Source organism: Rhea americana, unplaced genomic scaffold (genome assembly GCF_003343005.1).
Source record: "Rhea americana isolate MKP2758 unplaced genomic scaffold, rheAme1 scaffold_103, whole genome shotgun sequence".
Lineage (NCBI taxonomy): Eukaryota > Metazoa > Chordata > Aves > Rheiformes > Rheidae > Rhea > Rhea americana.
The window spans coordinates 3,111,179-3,131,717 of NW_028185073.1; the positions used below are offsets into that span (position 1 = coordinate 3,111,179).

Sequence of the window (20,539 nt, forward strand, 5' to 3'; positions counted from 1 at the left end):
ATAGAAAAGGAAAAAGATGTGAAAAGTGCCAAAAAGAGTATGACATGAGTACACTAACCGCATGTGTAAGCAATAAGAAGTTAGCAAGAAGTTTTAAAACTTCTTTCAGGTAACTGAAAGTATTCAAGTCTTGTTTTATGTTTACACATCATTTGTACTATATCTTTTCATTAGAAGGTCARTTGAAGGTTACACTTGAAAACATGAAGAAAGTCAAGGAAAAATTAAATCTACAGTTACCACATGTAGCTTTTAAACCATATAAAGTTTGTTGTTGCTGTTTTGTTCTGTTTCTGGCATTATATCCTTGGCATTAAATCACTATGTCTTCACTCAAAAAGCTTAAGTCACTCTTGCCAAAATGAGAAATTCATGAGAAATAATTAATAGATCAGTACAGAAAAGCTTCTACTGTAAGGGTCTTACAGATCTCATCACTGTGAAACAAAGGAATATCTGTAAAATTCCTTTAGGAACACTTCCAAAAAAAAATATTGTTGTACCTTGCCACAGCTTAAAAGTTTTAAATTTGCACGTACCTMCTGCCACTTTTATAAAGTATAGAGCTAGAGGCTATCTTACCATATAGACATTTCTTCATCTTTTAATTTTGCTTTTTTTGTTTTTAATACAGTGGTAAAAATAGTCTGAATTAATTGAAGTAGGACTATGTGTTTGTGCTCACTTAAGGAACAWTATCCCAGAATGTGGGCTGGTTGCCAACACTAAAACTGTTCCAAGTCTGCTCCAGTTTCTAAGAGCTGGAAAAAAAATGCAGAATATTTTGGCTCAATCTGAAACCCAATTACTACTTTTCCCTCATTTTATTCTAACAAATTAAGTAGGATAGGTTATGTTTTTCACTGAGCACTTACTTCAGGAATGGACTAGCAATTCCCAGCCAAGTTTTGACACAGAAAAAAAAAATATTTCCTTCAATTAGACAATTTTAATTCATAACCTTCCTAAAATACTACAGTTTTACAAAATATATATATATGTATGTGTGTGTGTGTGTGTAATATATCTATATATATATATATATATCTCAAGTGTGTGTGTGTATATATATATATGTATATATATCAAGTGACTCCAGAAGACATCCCAAAAGCTTCCTTTCCTCTTTGGAAAAATACTCTAAGTTAATGGTGGAATACTGTTCTTATGATACAAGCATTAATTTTATCACGTTATTCTTTCCTTGCACTTCATGTGCATAACGCTGAACAGTTCCTTAACACTTACCATATCCACTTCARTACATTTGAAACTGATTAAGTCTTAAAAGGCATAAAATATTTAATTACATTTGAAAAAAAAAATTCCCATCCAGCCATCTTAAAGTATTTTCTTATAGCCTCAGTTTCATAAGAGCTATGCTTCAGATATTGATAAAACTAAAAAGGTTTTGTGGGCTACAGCAGCTAGGTTTGTTAATTTTCATGCCCAGCACCTCCATTAAAACAATTAATTTCAGAATCATTACAAAAGGTTGTTGTGAAAAGGAGGAAGTCATGCCTAATGAGCATTTTTTGAACAGGAAATCAATTTTCCTAGCCTCCAATTCTATCTGTTTCTACATGAGTAATAGCACAGGAGAAGTCCTCCAACCTCCAACAGACATACTGTAATGCATACATATTTATAATCAGCTAAATTGTTTTTAATACTTTGCCAACCTCCCATGAAGCTTAATTGTTTTTTGAGACAAAAAAAAAGAAATACAAAAAGTTAGTTGACAGGGACATATCATCAACATTAAGCAAAACCTGAAGCTATTCAGAATTTTTAGAAGCTAAAAAAAGTCAGAACTGCCAGAAATGTGTCCATTAGGCAAAAAAAAGTGAAGATACTCTACGTTTCTTAAACTTCTAATGTGCTGTGGTGGTGGTTAAAAAGAGTGGTAGCCAAAAATACTTCTACCTCAGATACACAACATGTGTACACCTACAACTGAAACCTGTTGTCCATTCATTTCGCTGCTTATGATGACTTGTTTCCAAATGTTTGAGGCATTGCCTGATATCATATTGATAAAAGAACAGAAAACCTTCAGAAGTTTAAACCATGCAATACACCAAAAGCTTCACTTCAGAAGCGAGAGTTTAAACGACTTCTTCCAGAACACAGAAAAACACCTTAACATATATGACACTAGCCAGCCATAATACGGGGAGCCTTCCTTTGTATTGTACTAAAGCAGAGTGAGGTCCTGCCACTTCTTTCTTTCCTCTCTCTGCTTCCCCTATCACTCATAGGCTTAAGAATCTGCTCATTTGACACCTGTGAAGAGCTGGGGGAGGGAGAAGGGAAAAGGAGCCTGTTTAGTTTCACCATCAGATCAGCAACCTGATTTGACTCAAGGCACAGCTGCATAGCTGCTACTGCCAACATGCGGAAAGAGGCCAAGAACACGCTGCTACAGCAGGAGAACACAGTAATACAACTCCTTTTGAGCACAACGTCAAACCAAGTATGAGACTGCACACTGATTTTCAGTGGACTCAAAGTTAAGCAAATTCTTTCAATACTGTTCAGTCCACTAGAAATAGAATCCAAGTACTTTAAGTGAAATAATCTCCCTCCTTGGAAAATAAACACATTCCAGAAGAMAGTTCAAGTTTCAGATCTGGACTTTGGGAAGGGGTTGTTCACTTTTGTTTCAATATTTGACCCTTACATGAAAAATTTTAAAACTGAATTAATGAAATTGTCTGCAGAAAGAGCCCTATACCAAGAAAAAARAAAGAAAGAAAAAAAAAAAGGTTTATCTAATCATAGTACCTTGTAGAATGATTTCAGGTTAATCACAATTAATTCACAGATAAATCCTATTAGGTTTGTATCTTTCTTGTGATTTAATATAAGCCAAATTTGTAATTTTGTGCAAGTCTACAAACTTAAGCTAAATATAGGCCAACAAGTAATCCCAAGTTCAGTGAGAATTTATCTTCTTAAAGTTAAGCATACGCATTAGTCTTAGGAGATCATGATCAACCTATCATAAATATTCTAGGGACAAACACCTCTTATATACCCACAGATTTAGCATTAATATTCTTTTGGGCTATATAAAAATAACTTAATATCCTCACTCTTCAACATATAGTCCAGCTAACACAAAACATCTCTCATAAAATACAAGTCTGTAAATTGACAACACAAATCAATTAGTACTTTCTAAAAAGTTGGAGCAATTAATTGCTGTTTGATATGAGTTTATTTTTAAAGTCTCCTACACGCAAACTAAAGCAAACTTTTTAGTTTGCTTTATGAATATAAAAAACCCTCTTAAACTGACTACCATTATTACCATAACGCAGGTATATAATGTAGTTTCTGGTTTACAGAACAAAAAAATTTACTTATCATGAAATCTCACGTATTTCAGACAAAAAATGAGTATTTGAACACAATTTTGACTGGATAACACTAAAAAAAAAAAAATGTATCCTTAGAAGAAGGGCTCAAATATGAATCTTGTTAACTGCCCAGTGAAATTCCTGCTAGCCTCCTGGTACCATGTTTTGTTTTTCAGAATTTGCCTGAAACATCCACATCATTGTTTCAAGTGCCAAGTTTCAAATACATTTTAAAAAGTTGTTTCTAGTCAATGAGAAAGTGTTTTACCATTGCCCTAAACTTGATTCAAACAATGACTACAGATACTGCCTAAATACAGACATACACACACACAAACATATCCCTTAAGATTTTAATCTCTCTCCTACACATATTATAGTTCTGTCAAACTCTATTAAAAGCCAGTGAGAAATACCTTTAACGAGCTGTGACATTTAAAAAACAAAAAGGATTCTCTGCTTTATAATAGCAGAAATAAGATGTTCATGTCAACATAACACAATAGTAAAAGAGTACCGGTATTTTAATTGTAAAGATATATTTTTTTCCAAAAATATCTAAATTTCTTCTCAATTTGTTTTGAGGTCTCTAAATTACTAAAAAGTTAGGGTGAGGAATCTATAAAAAGGATTTTACCCTATCAATTCTTAAGACACACAGTTTGTTCAACTGAGTTACTCAAAAGCAACTACTAAAGCCTTTTAGATTACATGAATTAAATGGAGTGCCTTAAATCACTTATAAAATTAGGCTATTATAACCCTGCTATTAACTCCCTTTTGTCAGCAGCAAAAGCTCTCAAGTAATCTCACTAGTGCACAGCACATAAATTAGACTAATTCTCCTCTGAAATGACTTGAACTCAGAAGAATGATACTTCATATATCCATCAACTCTTAAAACCTACGTAAAGAACATTTTTTTCTAATAATAAAATCCACTTAGGACTTGGCTAGTCATATTTTTCTATATTGTAGGGAAGCAAAGAAAATTTTAAATACTTACTTGGGATACATAGGCTCATAAAGATACTTGTCTCTTGCTGATGGAATTTCAAAAAATAAGATGTATCCATTTGCAGTCTGAAACAGAAACACTGATAAAATATATATCTAATCTATCTGCATATGTAAAATTTATACAAATTTGTGATTTCTATGCAAGTCTCAAATTCATTGCAGACAAATCACACACATATCAGCTGTGGATATACTACCTGTCCCTTGAAATTCACTGTTGATAAAAGCCATACTACTCTTTAAAATCTATTGTACAGATTACTCAATAGGGAGAAAGTAGAACAGCTAGATGCATGCTCCTAGAAAGGATTTTATTGTGACTTACACTAATTTAAATACATAAAAATAGAGAGCTACCTCAGATAATCAAAAATGTAGGCACTTAATTCCCACTAAGAGAGAGCAAAAATAAAAGGTATCTAATAGACTACATGAGATATTCAGAGCAAATTCAAATGTTGACAGACACTGTAGAGTGAACTGGAGGTAAGCACTGATTCTCAGTATTAGTCATCCAAACAGGCTTTAAAAAAATCTTAACATCACCTAGTATCACTAGGTACTGTTAACACCTTTAAAAACCTCTCTGTGTCTGGAATTTTTTCATAATTCAAGCCCAAGTCATATTCTGTTATTTTGGAAGATTGACTTCAAATTATAACAATAATTGGAGAATACAAATCATTCATTTATCAGATGTTCCAGTCAGGACTAGAGGCTGACCCAGCAGTTGTATAAATACAAGACAGCCAGCTGACCAGTAAGGTTGCTAGCAAGTATTATTTTTTAAAAGCATAAGCCTATCCTTCAGATAAACTGGCAAATGCATTCCAGCTCAGTGTTTCTGCCCAATCATTTTAACAGCGGCTGGGCATGCACTGAAAGTACTCTGAAGACAAGCAGTAGTGAAATGAATGGTTTCAAGTTGCTTTGTAGGGTTGGTTTCTCTTTCTTCTAATAAATGAAAAGGAAACACTCTTTTTAGGCTAGTTCAGCAGTTTGGAAGGGGGAACCTTTTTCCCACTTGAACATTTTGCTTTATAATGCAAGAAATTTAATGTTTTAGCTTCAAACAAGGTCCAGGGAAGTACTTAAAGTACAATTCTCATTCAAAGAAAATATCTTTCTTGTGCAAGATATGTACCATAGCTTTGATACTGAGACAGACTAAAAATAAATGGAAGCTTTTCCCTGTGCAGTAAAATAATGTTCAGGTATTACATAGTAAAGAAACATACACTCATTTATAACACCGTTATACGTATTTTCTATTACATCATTAAATATTTAACCTGTAAGTTACCTTATACTGGAAGGAGAAGTAAAGCAATACTGTGAAGTATCTTTATACTGATATTAAGATACAAAAGGCCTTCCTGAACTCTGTCCAAAGTAGAAGTTGCTATTGTCACAGGTCCATTCCTGAGCAGAGCCTCAAATTCCATGAACAGTCATTTGAATTGTAAAAGCATTCTACCATACACTTGCTGCAAACTGATCATGTTCAGTCAGGTTTCTACCTTGCTTTAAAAGTGTCTGTCTTATAAAGAAACTCACTAAAGTTACCATCACTGTCACTGTTCCCTGATTGTTCTCATCTCGGACTGTCATCAAGACGGCATCTTCTTACAGATCAAAGTATAATCAATTGCCTCAGAACCAATTTCACTACACAGTTTTCCCATAAACTATGATGTTTAATAATGCTCCAATTTAGCTATAGGAATGGATGCAGAAGAGTAGACTATTAGAAGACTGCCTGCAGCAGGGAAGGACTCAGATCTCTTACACACTTTTCTACATTGAAACACTTGGATCTGTGAGCTTGAACTGGATTGAAACCAGAAAAAAAAAGGAAAAAAATGTTTATTATACAGGAAAAAAGGTTCACTACATCTTTTATTTGGGGACAGAAGCATCACTCAGGATCATCTTCCTCAATAAGCCCCAAAGTTGCCTTTCTCTCTACAACAAAAACAATAGTACTTGTAAATCATCCTTTGGTAGCACTCAGTATTTAATTCAAACAGAACTTGAGATATACGCCAAAGGTTTAATAAAAGATTTTGCAAAATCTAAAGAAAGGTAGTGTTCAAGCAACACAATGTGTTTGAACATATAATTACATGTAGGAGATGCTATGTAAGCATGAAAAACATGAAGCGTATTACTAATCTCATTAATTCAGTCCTTTGACAACCACTTGGTCATTCTGAATTTTAGTTTGTGAAACTTAAGTTTACAACCTCAGAATTTAAGATATGGTCATTCAGATTCCAACATCATCTGCCACGAAGAACACTAGCTAAATAACACTAAGCTGACTAGCACTAAATTACAAGAGGAAATTAAACCTAGTCTAACTCTCAGCTGAAATATAAGAGCTCTTGAGCAAATGGATCCCAACATCACGGAGATAATATAATACACAAATTAATTCAATATAACAAACAAACTCTTCCAAACTACTTAGTTTAATTGTGATAATATGCTGCATTATAAGAAAGAAGAATTCTTTGGTTATTTGAGATATATCTTACAAGAGCTCCTTTTTGCATTTTCTGGTAAGTATTAGCATTTATTTTGGGCCTCTTTAGCCTAGGGAGGAGAAGACTGAAGGGGATCTTATCAATGTGTTCAAGCACCTGAAGGGAGGGTGTCAAGGGGACGGGGACAAACTCTTTTCAGTTGTCCTGTGTGACAGGACAAGAGGCAAAGGGCAGAAATTGAAGCACAGGAAGTTCCGCCTGAGCATGAGGGGGAATTTCTTCCCTGTGAGAGTGATGGAGCACTGGCACAGGTTGCCCAGAGAGGTTGTGGAGTCCCCTTCTCTGGAGATACTCAAAACTTGCCTGGCTGCAACCCTAACAGGCTCTAGGTGACCCTGCTGAGCAGGGAGGTTGGTCTGGATGATCTCCAGGGGTCCCTTCCAACCTTACTGATTCTGTGATTCATATTCTGAAGATAAAATCAAGTTTTGTTTTAACAATACTATATACTATCTCATACCTTAATAAAGCCATAGTATCATTCTCTTTAGATTCACCTTTCTGAAAGACTTGTAAGCCCTTATGATTTGTCAGATTAAACATGCTATGTCACCTAATTCTACCTCAGCTATTTCTTTCATTCACACACCTTGTCTTTAAATTCCCTATAGAAAGTATCATATTTACTCTTCATGACCAGATTACTGAAGTCATGAGATGGTTGGGTCAGCCCTAGCCAATGCATCCGAATATTGTTTTAAAACAAGGAACTGCAGTTCTTCAGGGAATAATTAAAGCTTGCTTAAGCAATTTTCATTCAATCATTCAAAAAAAAAAATCAGTACTATTATATACTTGCATGAGATATGTACCAGTTAAATGTAGAAACAGCCTGCAGGTCTCTGCATGGAAACTTATAACACAAGACTTTTTTTTTATAATAATTTAATCACAATATAAATTTTAAAAATATCCTACTTACTGAAACAGCTATCATGCTGCTGTCAGGCCGCCATTCTGCTTGTTTATAAGATCCAAACTGCGAAGCTGATTTTGAATGCTCCTTGTAGCTTACAATTAATACACTGGGCTGGAGAAAAACCAACAATAATTAAATGTTATGTCTACAAGGAAAGGAATTTTCTTTATAGTCATGATACAACTATAAATAATTACATTTCTTCAATAACAACACATTTCCATTAAAAAACACAGGTCTAAGAAATTATTAGCGTATATTTGACTGCGTTACACACAATGCTTTTAAAGAGATTATGCAGAATACATATGGCACTGAGTCCCAATCTCACTCTTTTAAACCCAAGACATTGAAATAAAATACTTCATTCTTCCAGTAAGCAAACAGCACAACAGTTTCAAGTTAGAGACAGGGTGACAGATACTTCAGATGAAGAAAAGCATCTCAAACAAGCTTTTATAATAAAAAAATACTGCCAAATCAAGTAGGATGAAATATTATATAGTGAAGATTTGGTAGACTCTATCTACTTTCCTACTAAATGTATGGGCCATTACAGAAAGTGGGGGGATGGGGGAAGGTAATCTATTTAGTATCTCCCAAAAAATGTTGCCACAAATTATTCGGCAAAGTCACATACATGGTTTAATGCAAAGACTTTGCATATGCTCTTACAAGATGCCCTCACTAGCACCTTTCCTTCTGGGAACGAACAACAGCCTTTGGGTCACAAAGCCCAAACATTGCTATCATAACCACCAAGTCATTTATTCCCTTTCATTAAAGTAGTCGAGAGCTCCAAAAGAGAAAAGCTCGTAGAAAGCTACCCTTCACTACTCCAGTACTTAAGAATATCCTTCTAATTTCCTTCCTAAATAATTTCAGACTAATTTGTACTCACTTGCTCTAAGCTGAAAGCTATTACATATTCAAAATATGTAGTCCCACCTCTGCCATCTGCTATCCTTTTGCGGAACAGAAAAAGAGGGAAGAAATGTGTATATTTGTTAGATGACAACTGTATCTCCTCAGGATTCCACAAAATTAAACAAGTCAAGCTCTTCTGTTCTTGTTTTTTTTCTTCTTTTTTTTTTTTTTTTTTTAAAAAAAACACCTCTTCCCTCATCTTCATAACAGACCCTCTCCCCAGCTGTATCAATGCCATTTTTTTCTTCAAAGTTGCAGCAGCAAACTCATGACAGAAAAGAGCACACCCCTCCAGTCTCTGGAAGCAAAAGGCTGAGTAGCAATCATTCCTTTTGCTGAAAAGAATCAACAACTTTCTGGCAAAGAATCACTAGAGCCACAGGCAATGACAACTTACTATTATTTTTAGTCAGTCTCCTAGCTTAAAAGGCAGAAGTTGGCAAAATGAATAAAACCCCCTTAATTCTACCCATACTCTATGTGGGTGCCTATCACCATTAGATTTAGAACAGTTTTTTTCACTTCTATTAATAAGTTACCAATATTCTCAAACATATCAAGAAGTTTAATCAACACCACATAGGCAGCCTTAGTCCTAGTAAATTCATAATCTGACTTCTAATCCTGTGAACAGCCTTCTGTACATTAACATTAAATTTTACTTCCACACAAAACTGAATTACCAAAAATAGAGCGAAATATTTATACTAGAATATGTAACAAGCAAGCTAATTTTAAGGTAAGACCTTTTTATATCAGATCTTTCATGGCTGGTGTCTTCAAAACAGCTTTTGCAGCTATGTGCAAATCAAGTTATCTAATATTAAATAACTAATTACTTTCAACAGAATCTTTTTAATTACACAACCTTTTTCTGCTTTACACCCTAACTGCCTTAAATACACAGAAAAGCATGCATCTAGTGATAGTATATTTTCATCAACAGGCAAGAAAAGTCTTTTTAGAACCTTATTAATGCACTCCAACATGTTTTGTATTCTGTTACTTTTATAGAAGATAATGACAGCATTTACATTATAACATTTTTGTGATAGTCCTTCATTAGAAAGGTCCTATTGTGCCTTAGAATCTGGAAAGAAGTTTTGCATATACAGCAACTATAAAATTCATATGAACTGGCTTCCAGATTGATTTCATTTTGTGCCTTAAAGTTTGAGGACTAAAAGAGCTAACATTAAGAATATAAGCGTATTTCCTTTATGCAGCTTAAGATATATCTTTTCTCACTGGAAAGTAGGTCTCAAAGTCTATCTAGCTAATGTTTAAAAAATAAGTATTTTCACTAATACGATCTATTTCCATATAAAGGAATTCAAGAGCATTAACTGCACAAAAGAAAAGACCCTTATATACACACATGCTAGTTTTGTAAGTTTCTCACAGAAGTGTGTGAACAGTATAAGCAGCTGAGAGCATAATACAGTTAAAAGTTTGTTATCCTACTCTGCTCACGGAGAAGAAATAGAAATCACCATTTTACATCTAAAGCCATTTATCATGAAAAATCATCTAAGATGTATAACAGTACTAAGAACTGTACAACTGCACTCCTTGTGTAAACAGGAGTTTATATTGGCATAGTTTTCATTAGTTGTCCCAAGTGAAGCAAGCTGTTAAATGCTTATTTTTAGCAAAAGAAGGGTCCAATTAGTACAATACTTTTTTCTAGTTAGTTTTAGATAATTAGCTCACAGCCAGTAGAGAAACAGCAGGCATTTAGGTTCTATTACACAGAATTTTCCTTAAATCTTTACATTTGCTTCTGCTATAAAAAACAGCTTCCTACATCAGCTTCGTGAACTCCATACAGCTTTTCCTATTCATGCAGTAATTGAAAATTATAAACAAACCTAGTTAGCCATAACTGTAATGAAACATGCATATTCTCTTCTTCAAATACGTCCAAACATTGACCCTCCTTTTTGCAATGCTTAAAACTCAGCTTTAAGTTAAGATTTAATGGTAGAGTAAGAGCTTTAAAAGCAACTGGTGATTCCAGAAACACAGGAATTATCTATCAAATAAAAAAGAGCTGTATATACATTTTTCATTTATAGAACAGAAGTAAACATCTCCAGTTTTACAGGAAGAAATAACTGAAGACTTTCCAGGCAACTAATAAGTAACTCTCTTCCCCAACTCAAAGCCAGCAATAGCTTCCCAAAATAGATGAAAAGTTGATCTGTTGTTTCACAACATGTTGCAGAGAAAATCTAGCGTAACATAACACAATCCAGTAAAACACTTTAGTCTTCAAGCAAAGCATACAAGGTCAGGTATAATAGGAGGTGACACTCACTTATGAATAGAGCAGGGGGATGGATGCTCACATAACAATAAAAATGCAGAAAAGAAAAAAAAAGGGGGGAGGGAAAGAATCTTAGAAAGTATATTGTTTAGTCTTTGAGGATGACATCACAAGTTCTCCAGTGCTCTAGTTAATAATACTGAAAAGAGACACAGGATACAACTTCTTGTTCCCATGAACACACTAGAATTCCTTCCCTTTTTTATCTACCATTCAACTGCCTTGCCTTCCTTTTTCACAAGTGCCCTTTCCACGGTGTTCTCACTCCAAAATCTTTATACTTCTTCTCGATAATGGTCCTCTTTTTTTACTGATATTAGACTATCACAACATTCACAGCAGATGGCTGAGTACAAATATATTCTGGATGACTGATACCGAAACAGAACTGCATTATTTATAAAACAGTAGCTGGCTAGCTTCATATATAAAAACATCCAATTCAACAACCTATGCTGAAATTCATTTTCATTTTGCTGTTAGTTGCTATAAGGTTGTACAGTAAGAATTCTTTTGGATTTTCAGCTAAGAAACACTTGAAGAATTGCCATAGCTCTGCATCAACATCAGGACAAGCACTGTCATATGCATGTAGAATTTCGTTATTATTTAACTTAGTTCTACCTAACAGGATACATCATCTTTCCCAACTACTTTTAAGTGATAACCACGAGCAGCATGAACAGCCTCAAAACAAACTGAATTATATCAGGTAGTTTTCATGAAGAGATTTATCAAGATATTCAAACCCTACATCTGAATTCTCTCAGCAAAGTAGAAGTAATATCACCATTTCAGAAGCAGTATCACTTTAGTACATGATATTACCATTTCCAAGCACAAACATTCTACCCACATTGATTCAGATACACACTGAATAGACTTTTAAATCCTAAACATAGTCTTTAAACAGCAAGACTACTACAGATTGAACAGTAGCCAAATAGGAGTAAATGCTTGATTTAAATGAGATGTATAAAGGGCTTAAAAGAAAGTGAAGAAAGTGTTAATTAATAAATTGAGGTACGGGGCGGGGGGACGGGTAAAACCATTGTTTCTGTCTGGGAGAACACACATTTGGGAAAAACTGAGTTCTACTTCATTTGGATCCTAAGGTCTGATTGTTGCAGGTTAATGGCAAACTGTGCATACAGTGGATTTAATAAGTTAAATGGGTCTGGAAATAAAATGGAAAACTACAGTCAAATTTTGAGAATTACGCACCTAACAGTATCTACATCTTCAGAAATTAAAAGAGAGCAAGTAAAAACAAAAGAACCCTACAAATTTTCAATTTAATTGAATCCAGAAAGAGAACGGGCAGGAGAGGAACACTGCCATTTACGGCTACCCAAAAAAAAAAAAAAAGGAGTAATGAAGCACTCAAGAAGAGTGCTTATTTGGGTGATAGCAACAATGGCTATACCCCCCACCCATTAAATACATTTTCTGCCTTGACAGACTGTAGTCTGGACTTTCAAAGCCAGAAGGTTCCCCCTTAAGTCACTCAGTTACAGTAAACATTTTAAATTTGGGATCATAGTGAGATGAATTAATATTATTTTAACTAGTGAGATTTTTACATATATATGTGTGTATAAATAACATTAAGTATATGTTAAAATTTTATATGAAATATATATTTGTCCACACATATATATACAAATCTATTCAGCTTCCTAGTGACACTGCTGAAACTTCTTTTTTTAAAAAAAAACACTTGAAAACCTATACAAATAAAGTTAAGAAAATTGGTAACAGAGAAAAAATAGGAAGTAACAGTCTCTCTCTGGTCTTTAGATATTCCTGTAAGGCAAAGAGCACTCTTAGATTTTTTTTTTTTTTAACAATACAAGGAAATAGTTCTATAGAAAAATATGAATAGCAAAACCGTAATATTCTAAGAATTTAGGCAAGGATATGTTAAGCAGTTGATATATCAAGTCATACTCAAATTCTTAAGTATGTACTGGAAAAGTTACATATACTTAAAATACCAAATGAGTTCCACAGAATCCAATTATTTCTCCAAAGAACATTTAGAAGTCTGAATGCTTTGCCTCAGCTTGTTCTGATCTGAGATACATTTTTCCCTTGTTCTTCTTTAAGTATGAATCCAAAGTAACCTGAATTTCCAATGCAAGTAAATTACACTAACCTTAATACTTCTTTTTCTTTCTTAAAGGATTTCCATCTTCAATGCCACCAATTCACTACTACTAGTTTACTTTCCAAAGAGATTTTTCCATTTAATTACGGCTGTCAAACACTGAACATCTGGAAGACTAGCAGTCTTTTCCCAGCTGTTATCTCCAGGATAAGATTCTCAAAATAGCACATTGGCTGAGAGTACACAACAGTATTAACAGCTGACAACATGGTATTATATATATATAATTTTTTTTAACAGAACATCAATACAGGAACCCACAAGGCCACAGATACTTGTCAGAATCCTAATATTCTCATCCCCTAACAATTCAGTATTTTAGGCATCAACACTCAATCTCATCCAGAACTAGAAGGCAGTTTGTTTTAAGAAAATGCAATGACTTTCTGTTCAGCTTTACATGACAAACGCTTCAAACAAAACCAAATAGTTACTGCCCTGATGAGCTTACAATCTAAGTGTTAGAGGCAAGGCATGAAGAAACTGGAACAAAAAGGTCACCACAAATAAGATTAGTGAAACCACATTTTAGTTATCATTAGGGAGCCTGTGCTGAACTTTTAAGGCTTTATAAACCTACAAAGCTTCAAACTCGAAAGTTTAGATGAAGGAAAGTAAGAAAAGCATGCCTGCATAAGAGGAGGAAAAATCTATTACTAAGGGCTGGGGCAGGGTGGAGGTGAAGTAAATACAGATAACAAAAGCCATTTTGTCAGTAAGACAGACATAGGATGGAGGTAAAAAAATCTTAAAACTAGGGTTTAAGAACATTATTCCTTGAATTCAGTCTAAAAAGCAGCAAATAGTTTAGAATCAAAACAGCACCTGTCCAACAAACACTACAGATAACAGCTCACCAAAAAAAAAAAAAAAAAAAAATCCAGACAGACCATGTTTCATGTAAACTACTGCGAAAGAGTTCAAAGATCTCAGTGTACCAGAATTATCTCGTATGTGGGAATCACAATCTCCCCCAGTTGAAGTTTTCAGTTAACCTATTGCTCAAAAATATTGCAAATAAGACAGGAAACATACTACAGAGCTTTGCTGTTCCTCAGCCTCGTGAGTTACCAGCAATGAGAATATACAAGTGTTTAAATTTGAAGTAAAAAATTCTGCATGATAGAGAACAGATTTGTAGGATCTCTAACCATAAACAAATCTTATACTGGCAGTAACTTTATGTGAAACAGATTAGACCGTCAAAATTCACAACTGAAGATCCTTTTCTCTTAATGCAATTAATTCTGAGAGGTCTTTCAACGGTCATTTATTTGGTATTAGCATAGGAGAAATGGGAAAAAACTTTTAAGCCCCAAGTATCAACAGGAACAATTTTGCATTTCACATGATCCCATCAGTCTAATGGGTATTCCCCTTATTTCCTTAACTATGTAACTACAAGTATATAATTAAAATAGAAGAAACAACAAAATTGCTACTTTTTTTGAAGTACTGCCTGTTTAATAACTGGTCATTAAGATTCAACACAAACAACAGAAGCAATGACAAAGGTAAAGCTAAAACAGGAAATTAAGATTATAATTATCTTCAGGTCACTGGGTCACATCAGGCCCAGTAGCTCATATAAAAAGAAAGTCTTCTCAGAACTACATCTGTAGGGTATCAGTAAGAAATTCCTCATTAGCATCCCAGAGGTTAAACAACAAAGAAAAAAAACTCAGTGATAGGAGGAAGACACGGTAACTTGCATTGATGCTATGTGTGTCACACTGAAAGCACATGAAAAGAGAGTTACAAGACCCGTCTGTATACAAACCAGTTCAGGATACAGAATAAATACAGATTATTCTGCAATCTAGGGTTCTGACACACATACTTTCCCATAAAGTTCATTTGTCTAGTCTGATTCAATATCAGATTATCATTAAAAAAACAGGAAAGTTTAAAAGCAATGGCTAGCTATTGCTGATTTAGCTATGGCTAAATCATAAGGTGGTAAACACTTATGTTATTAAGGAAAGTYCCTCAAAATAAGTGGTTAGGCCAAGTTACTCTCAGCTCCAGAGAGCTTACAAAGCTAGATTTGACTGGTAGAGTCACGCCAGTACTCCAATAACCTCTAGGAGCTTTCCTTAAATATTCAAGGACAGTACATATTCCTGTCACAGCCACAGTCTGTTAAGATTAAAGAAAGGAAATGCCGAACTATATTTATGTATACAATTGCGTCATCAGACACTATTCTTGTTCCACCTACTCTGATCTTTAAGATCTCCAGGGGAACTGCACTGATCACACCACTTTCTTTAGTTACATGCATCTTCCCACCACTTACCAAATCCTATGGGTGACTATCTAGAACTTCCTAAAATATCCTAAGCTCACATTTCAGGAGATAACCAAACCAATTTAGTGGCATTAAAAGTTACTGCTGTCAAAGGAGTAATTGCCTTCAGTTAGCCAACTACCACCCTCTTCTGATCACTTGATGAGTTCAGTCCCCTGTCCTAGCAGGAAAGGAGCAAGCGATTTTCTATCCATTTAGCACGCTGAACAACCATGGAGCCGAGATGAAAGCCAACACTAGTCCACAACATGAGAGTCACAAATGTATAGCTGGGAGCAAGAAAGAAGACAACACTTCAGACTGCACAGCTGCCTCATGAAACCTCACCTTTAGTTCCCTAGTCAATCTAGTAAACATCATTACTTCAACATTTCAGAAAATTTCTGCTGTGAACTGAAGTTTCTCATTTCAAACATCCAAGCATCTAACAGAAGCAGAATAAAAATATTTACAAGCTTTCCATAGTTATCTATGACAGGTTTCATTATCTCAGTGTCGAGGAATCTTCTGAGGTATCTACATCAAAATTTCTCCTAAAACACTGCCAAAAGAACACTTTAAAAATAACAGAAAACAGCAAGGAAGATTGAAACACAGTATAACCTTTCTTCCAAGAAAGCTAATAACTTACTTCACTTGGTCCATAATGGCACCACAGTTTCAACTATCACTAGGAACACAGGTTCTTCTGTATGGAAGATATTACAGGACATCCTAACCAGCAGATTTCAAATCTTTACATAGCTGGAACTTCTCTATAAGGAGTTACATAAAGAAAATTATGACCTCAAGTTGTAAACAACTGAGTTTCAAAAAAGCTCAATTACATTTGGGTTTAGCTGCTCAAGCACCACTGCATATTTTCTGGTTCCTCAAACACTTACTATTTTTAAAATGTTTCTCCCTTGTTTTTAAATGACTGTCCAACTGAGAAAGTTGCAAAACAGAGCACAACACACAAAGGAAGTATGTCCTGTCTTCTACTTGTTACAGTCTTAAGCATCTGTTGATTCTGCTCATCCGTCCAGGATATTTCACTTTAAAATTTTAGATTTTAGATGGTAAGGCTCTCCGAAATTTGTCTTAGTCAACTATTTTTAGATTCTCTCAGGAAATAGATAACTATACAATGAAATCTGCATAATGTCTTACTCAGTAAGACAAAGAAAAATATCAGCATTATTTTAGTTCATTCATATCACTTACAAAAAACAGGTAAAGCAGCAGGTTCCAATACCAGAAACAAGGCAAGTATCAACAAATCAGGCTTCTCAAACTCTCACATTAATGAAAGACTACTAAAGATCATTTTCTCACTGAATCTGTGATATGAGTTCTATTTTATACTATCACGGAACCTCAAACACCACTATTTATCACATCTTACTGTTAGGCTGTAATTCCTCCTTACTATTCTGTCAGAAGCAGTTCCATTTTAAGATATTTTTATTTCATTTTTACTAGTTATGCCAATTTAACTGCTTACATTGTTGTTTCATGAAACAGACCTGTGAAGTGACCCAGGTGGAAAAAATGGAAAAWTTCCCTCTTTAAAAAAAAATGGATATTTTACAAATTAAGTTTAGAGCACAGCCATGCACAAAACAAGCTAGCATAGCACACACCAGTACCTGTAAAAGCATAATGGAGTTAAGTACACAAAAAATTCCTAAATCTTAAGGTTTAAGTATCATTGACAATGCACAAAACAGAACTGCAGCCCAAAAAGAAATTTCTAAATCAAACTTGGAAGATTTTGAGGAAAAACAACACACTGTAAAAGAAGTCTTCTTCAGTTTCATGACAATATCATTAAAAACCACAAAGCAGATTCTCCCCCTCCCATCAAGATCAACTTATACAGAAAGATGAGCAGTTTACTTTGTCATACCCAGGGGTTTTGCAATCATTCTTTATAGAGACAAGTGAGAATTCTAGGTTGCAAAGGCAGCTAAAATCTACAGAGAGGGAAAAACAAAATTCAGCTTTCTTTCAGCAAGGGAAAGCCTATGTCTCAAGCAATAAAATGGCATCTTTGTGTAACTGCAACTTCTAAGGGCAAGGGAAAATATGCTGTTTGTTTAACAAATCATCAGCAACATTCTGATTTCCCAATTAACTGCAGGAGTTCAAYGGTTTTTTGGTAACAAAAGACTACAATCATTAATCACCCTCCCTTTCCAAATTTCAGTCTAACAACAGAAACATAAGAATCAAGATCCTACAACAGATTAGAACTATTTAATTACAAAACTGAAAAAAAAAGATGTTAAAGACTGGCTGTACAAGTATTGTGTTCCACATTTCTAATTCTCAAAATATAAACAAAATACTACCTTGATTTTACCTACTATTCTTTTATTACAATAATAAGAGTCATCAAACTTCGTGTATATATATATATATATCTATATATATATATATCTCCAATCTCTCCCTACAAAATAATGTAAAATAGTCCACACATTTTTCATCAAAAACATCAACAAAGCTTTCAGTCATGTCATCTACCAATTTCTAATCTTTTAAGTTTCCAAATTGAAAAAAAAAGAAAAACACACTTCAAGATAATTTTTCCTAATATTAGTTCTTAAGTACAYCATATATTAAAAAAAAAGCTTTAGATACTACCATTTCACATGAAAAATACATGATAATAAACATAAGTTTTAAAGTCTGAAAATATTTCAATAACCCTTGTGTTTGAAAAGGGTAATATAAAACTCAGAACCTCACCAGCCTCCTCACCTCATTCTGGCATTAAATTTTTTTATACATAGGTCAGATAGCAATAAGCCCTAACAAGGACATCAGCCTGAAGGCTTTTTATGTATTTATTTATTTAACTCCAGGACACTTAATTAGTTAAATTTGAGTAGAACTTAGCTTTGTTCCAAAGAAGATACTTCTGATGACTGAAAACTTATTATAGAATGCAAACATTTTAGTTTCTTTCACAAAAATCCAACACGATTTTAAGATTCATCGTCAAAAAAAGAATACAATGACTTTTTTTTCCTGATATATATATACCAATGACTGAAGATTTACTTAGAAAGATGATCTTAACAGAGACCACCTTTGTCTTGCCTGGTTTTGCCAAGGCTAACTTTATGCAGAGGGCAAAAGACCATCACATTTTTGCTGAGGTCAACTACTGATCATATCTGGCAAAGTCAACATTTTACTACAAAGCATCCATTAAAAATGGAATTAAAATCCAGTTAAAAAAGCTTTAAATGATCTGTAAGTTTGCTCAGACTTCTGTATTAACTGAATTCTGCTCAGACTTTGCCTTAGCCAGTTATACATTTGAAAAAAGGCCAAACCTGAGAGTTAATGCATTTAATCTTCAGTGATGGACCATAAAGGAAACTGCATTCTCGACAATACAACACATCTTGAGAAGCATTCTATAATCCTGTCCTCTTTTACATATTTACTTTTAATTAGGCTCTGTTGACTGACTACAGCTATAATTTAACAACTGGCAAAAGCTAGAAGAGTATGTCTACACTACCACCACGAATCTAAGAGACAAAAGGCCACATGATGGTGTTCACACAGCATAGCAACTGGACTAATTTGCCCTAATTAGATATTTGAATAGGTTAAAAAAACAACAATACCCCACCTAGAAACTAATGAACAGCCATGCAAGGTAGAGCACAGCACAGCACAACAAGGTAAGGCGATGAAATCTCAATATAACTTAAGGCAAGATTTTAAGTCTATGACTGTCACTTGATACTTTTGAACATCAACTTTCTAAAATTATTATTTTTTTTTGCCTGTAATCTGAGATGAACTCTATAAATTAGGTGGGGAAAAAGATATTTACACACGGATTTAGGGTCTAATTAGGCAGTACTTAAAAAGATCTGGCATCAAAATTTAAAGCCAGTATSACAACTGCTCCATAAGACCGTGTCTACACAAACTGACAAACACCACTTTTTGTTACCAAGCTAACAAAAAGGGAGAAGGTTAAATTTTCAGACAAGGTATTTAACATATGTATACTCATACACTTAAACTCAATGCGGCTAGAACAGCAACTTCCATGCAAAAGCCTGCCAAATTCATCTTGATACTAATGTTCAGGACTGCAGTACATTTAAATGGAGGTCATAACAAAACAAGTTTACCAACTTCTATGTTATATAATTATTCTTGAATAATGTCAGAATCTTGAAAATAAACATAAGCAAGTAGTTTCAGGGAAGACTCCTAGATTCTCAATTTTGGGTGCAAAAAAACACAGGACACATAGTGAAGTACGTTTACAAAGCAGCAGGGGTCATTATAAACGCCCTCTGCAATAGGCTAGCATCCTATTTAAACTTAAAAAGAAAAAAAAAAGTTGCTTAGAGGTCTCCTTTTCGGTAATGGCTCGTAAGAGAGATTCACAAATACTAAAGTACTGTTTAAGATCTAGTTCCAGCTTCCACAACGCTTTCTGGAAGAGGAACGAACCATCATTTTACAGACGGGAGGGTCTGGGGGCTGCGAGACAAGGGCTTGAGGGCCAACAGGAGGATACTCACTCTGCAGTACCAGATGCTCAGCTGAGATGGGGATAACACTGCGAAGAAGGCTCTCTGGGGATCCGTCTGGATGTGCAGAGGCTGCTCCAGGGACTCCAGAGGATACGAGAGCCTCTTGGGCCAGCCGCTGAGGAAATACATGGCGGCAGCTCTCCTCCTGCGCGCGGCGTCGGCTCTAGCCGAGACAGGCCGGGGAGGAGCAATAGGGGCGCCGGTTCCCGGCTCCCGGACCTCCGAGAGAGGGACTCTGACGGCCGGCCCGGGGCCGGTCGAGCATAATCACGAGCAGAGCGGCGGCACCCTGGACTCGGCGCCGCCGCCGCCCTGCGCCAGGCTGCGGAAGGGGGCGCGGGAGCGGGCGGGGAGGAAGGAGCTGCGGCCTCTTCCCCGGACGCGGCGGGC

At 35.0% G+C, this 20,539-nt stretch overlaps 1 protein-coding gene across 1 annotated transcript in view; it reads right to left on the minus strand.

The window, feature by feature from the left end:
• Window positions 1-20,530, minus strand: part of RIC1 (RIC1 partner of RAB6A GEF complex) — a 52,633-nt gene extending 32,103 nt beyond the window's left edge. The window contains exons 1-3 of the mRNA XM_085307307.1: window positions 20,138-20,530; window positions 7,857-7,964; window positions 4,372-4,448 (exon numbers count right to left, since the gene is read on the minus strand). Of these exons, the coding sequence (XP_085163433.1) occupies window positions 4,372-4,448; window positions 7,857-7,964; window positions 20,138-20,278 (326 nt within the window). The 5' untranslated portion in view covers window positions 20,279-20,530. The remainder of the gene's footprint in view (window positions 1-4,371; window positions 4,449-7,856; window positions 7,965-20,137) is intronic.
• Window positions 20,531-20,539: the final 9 nt, after the last annotated feature.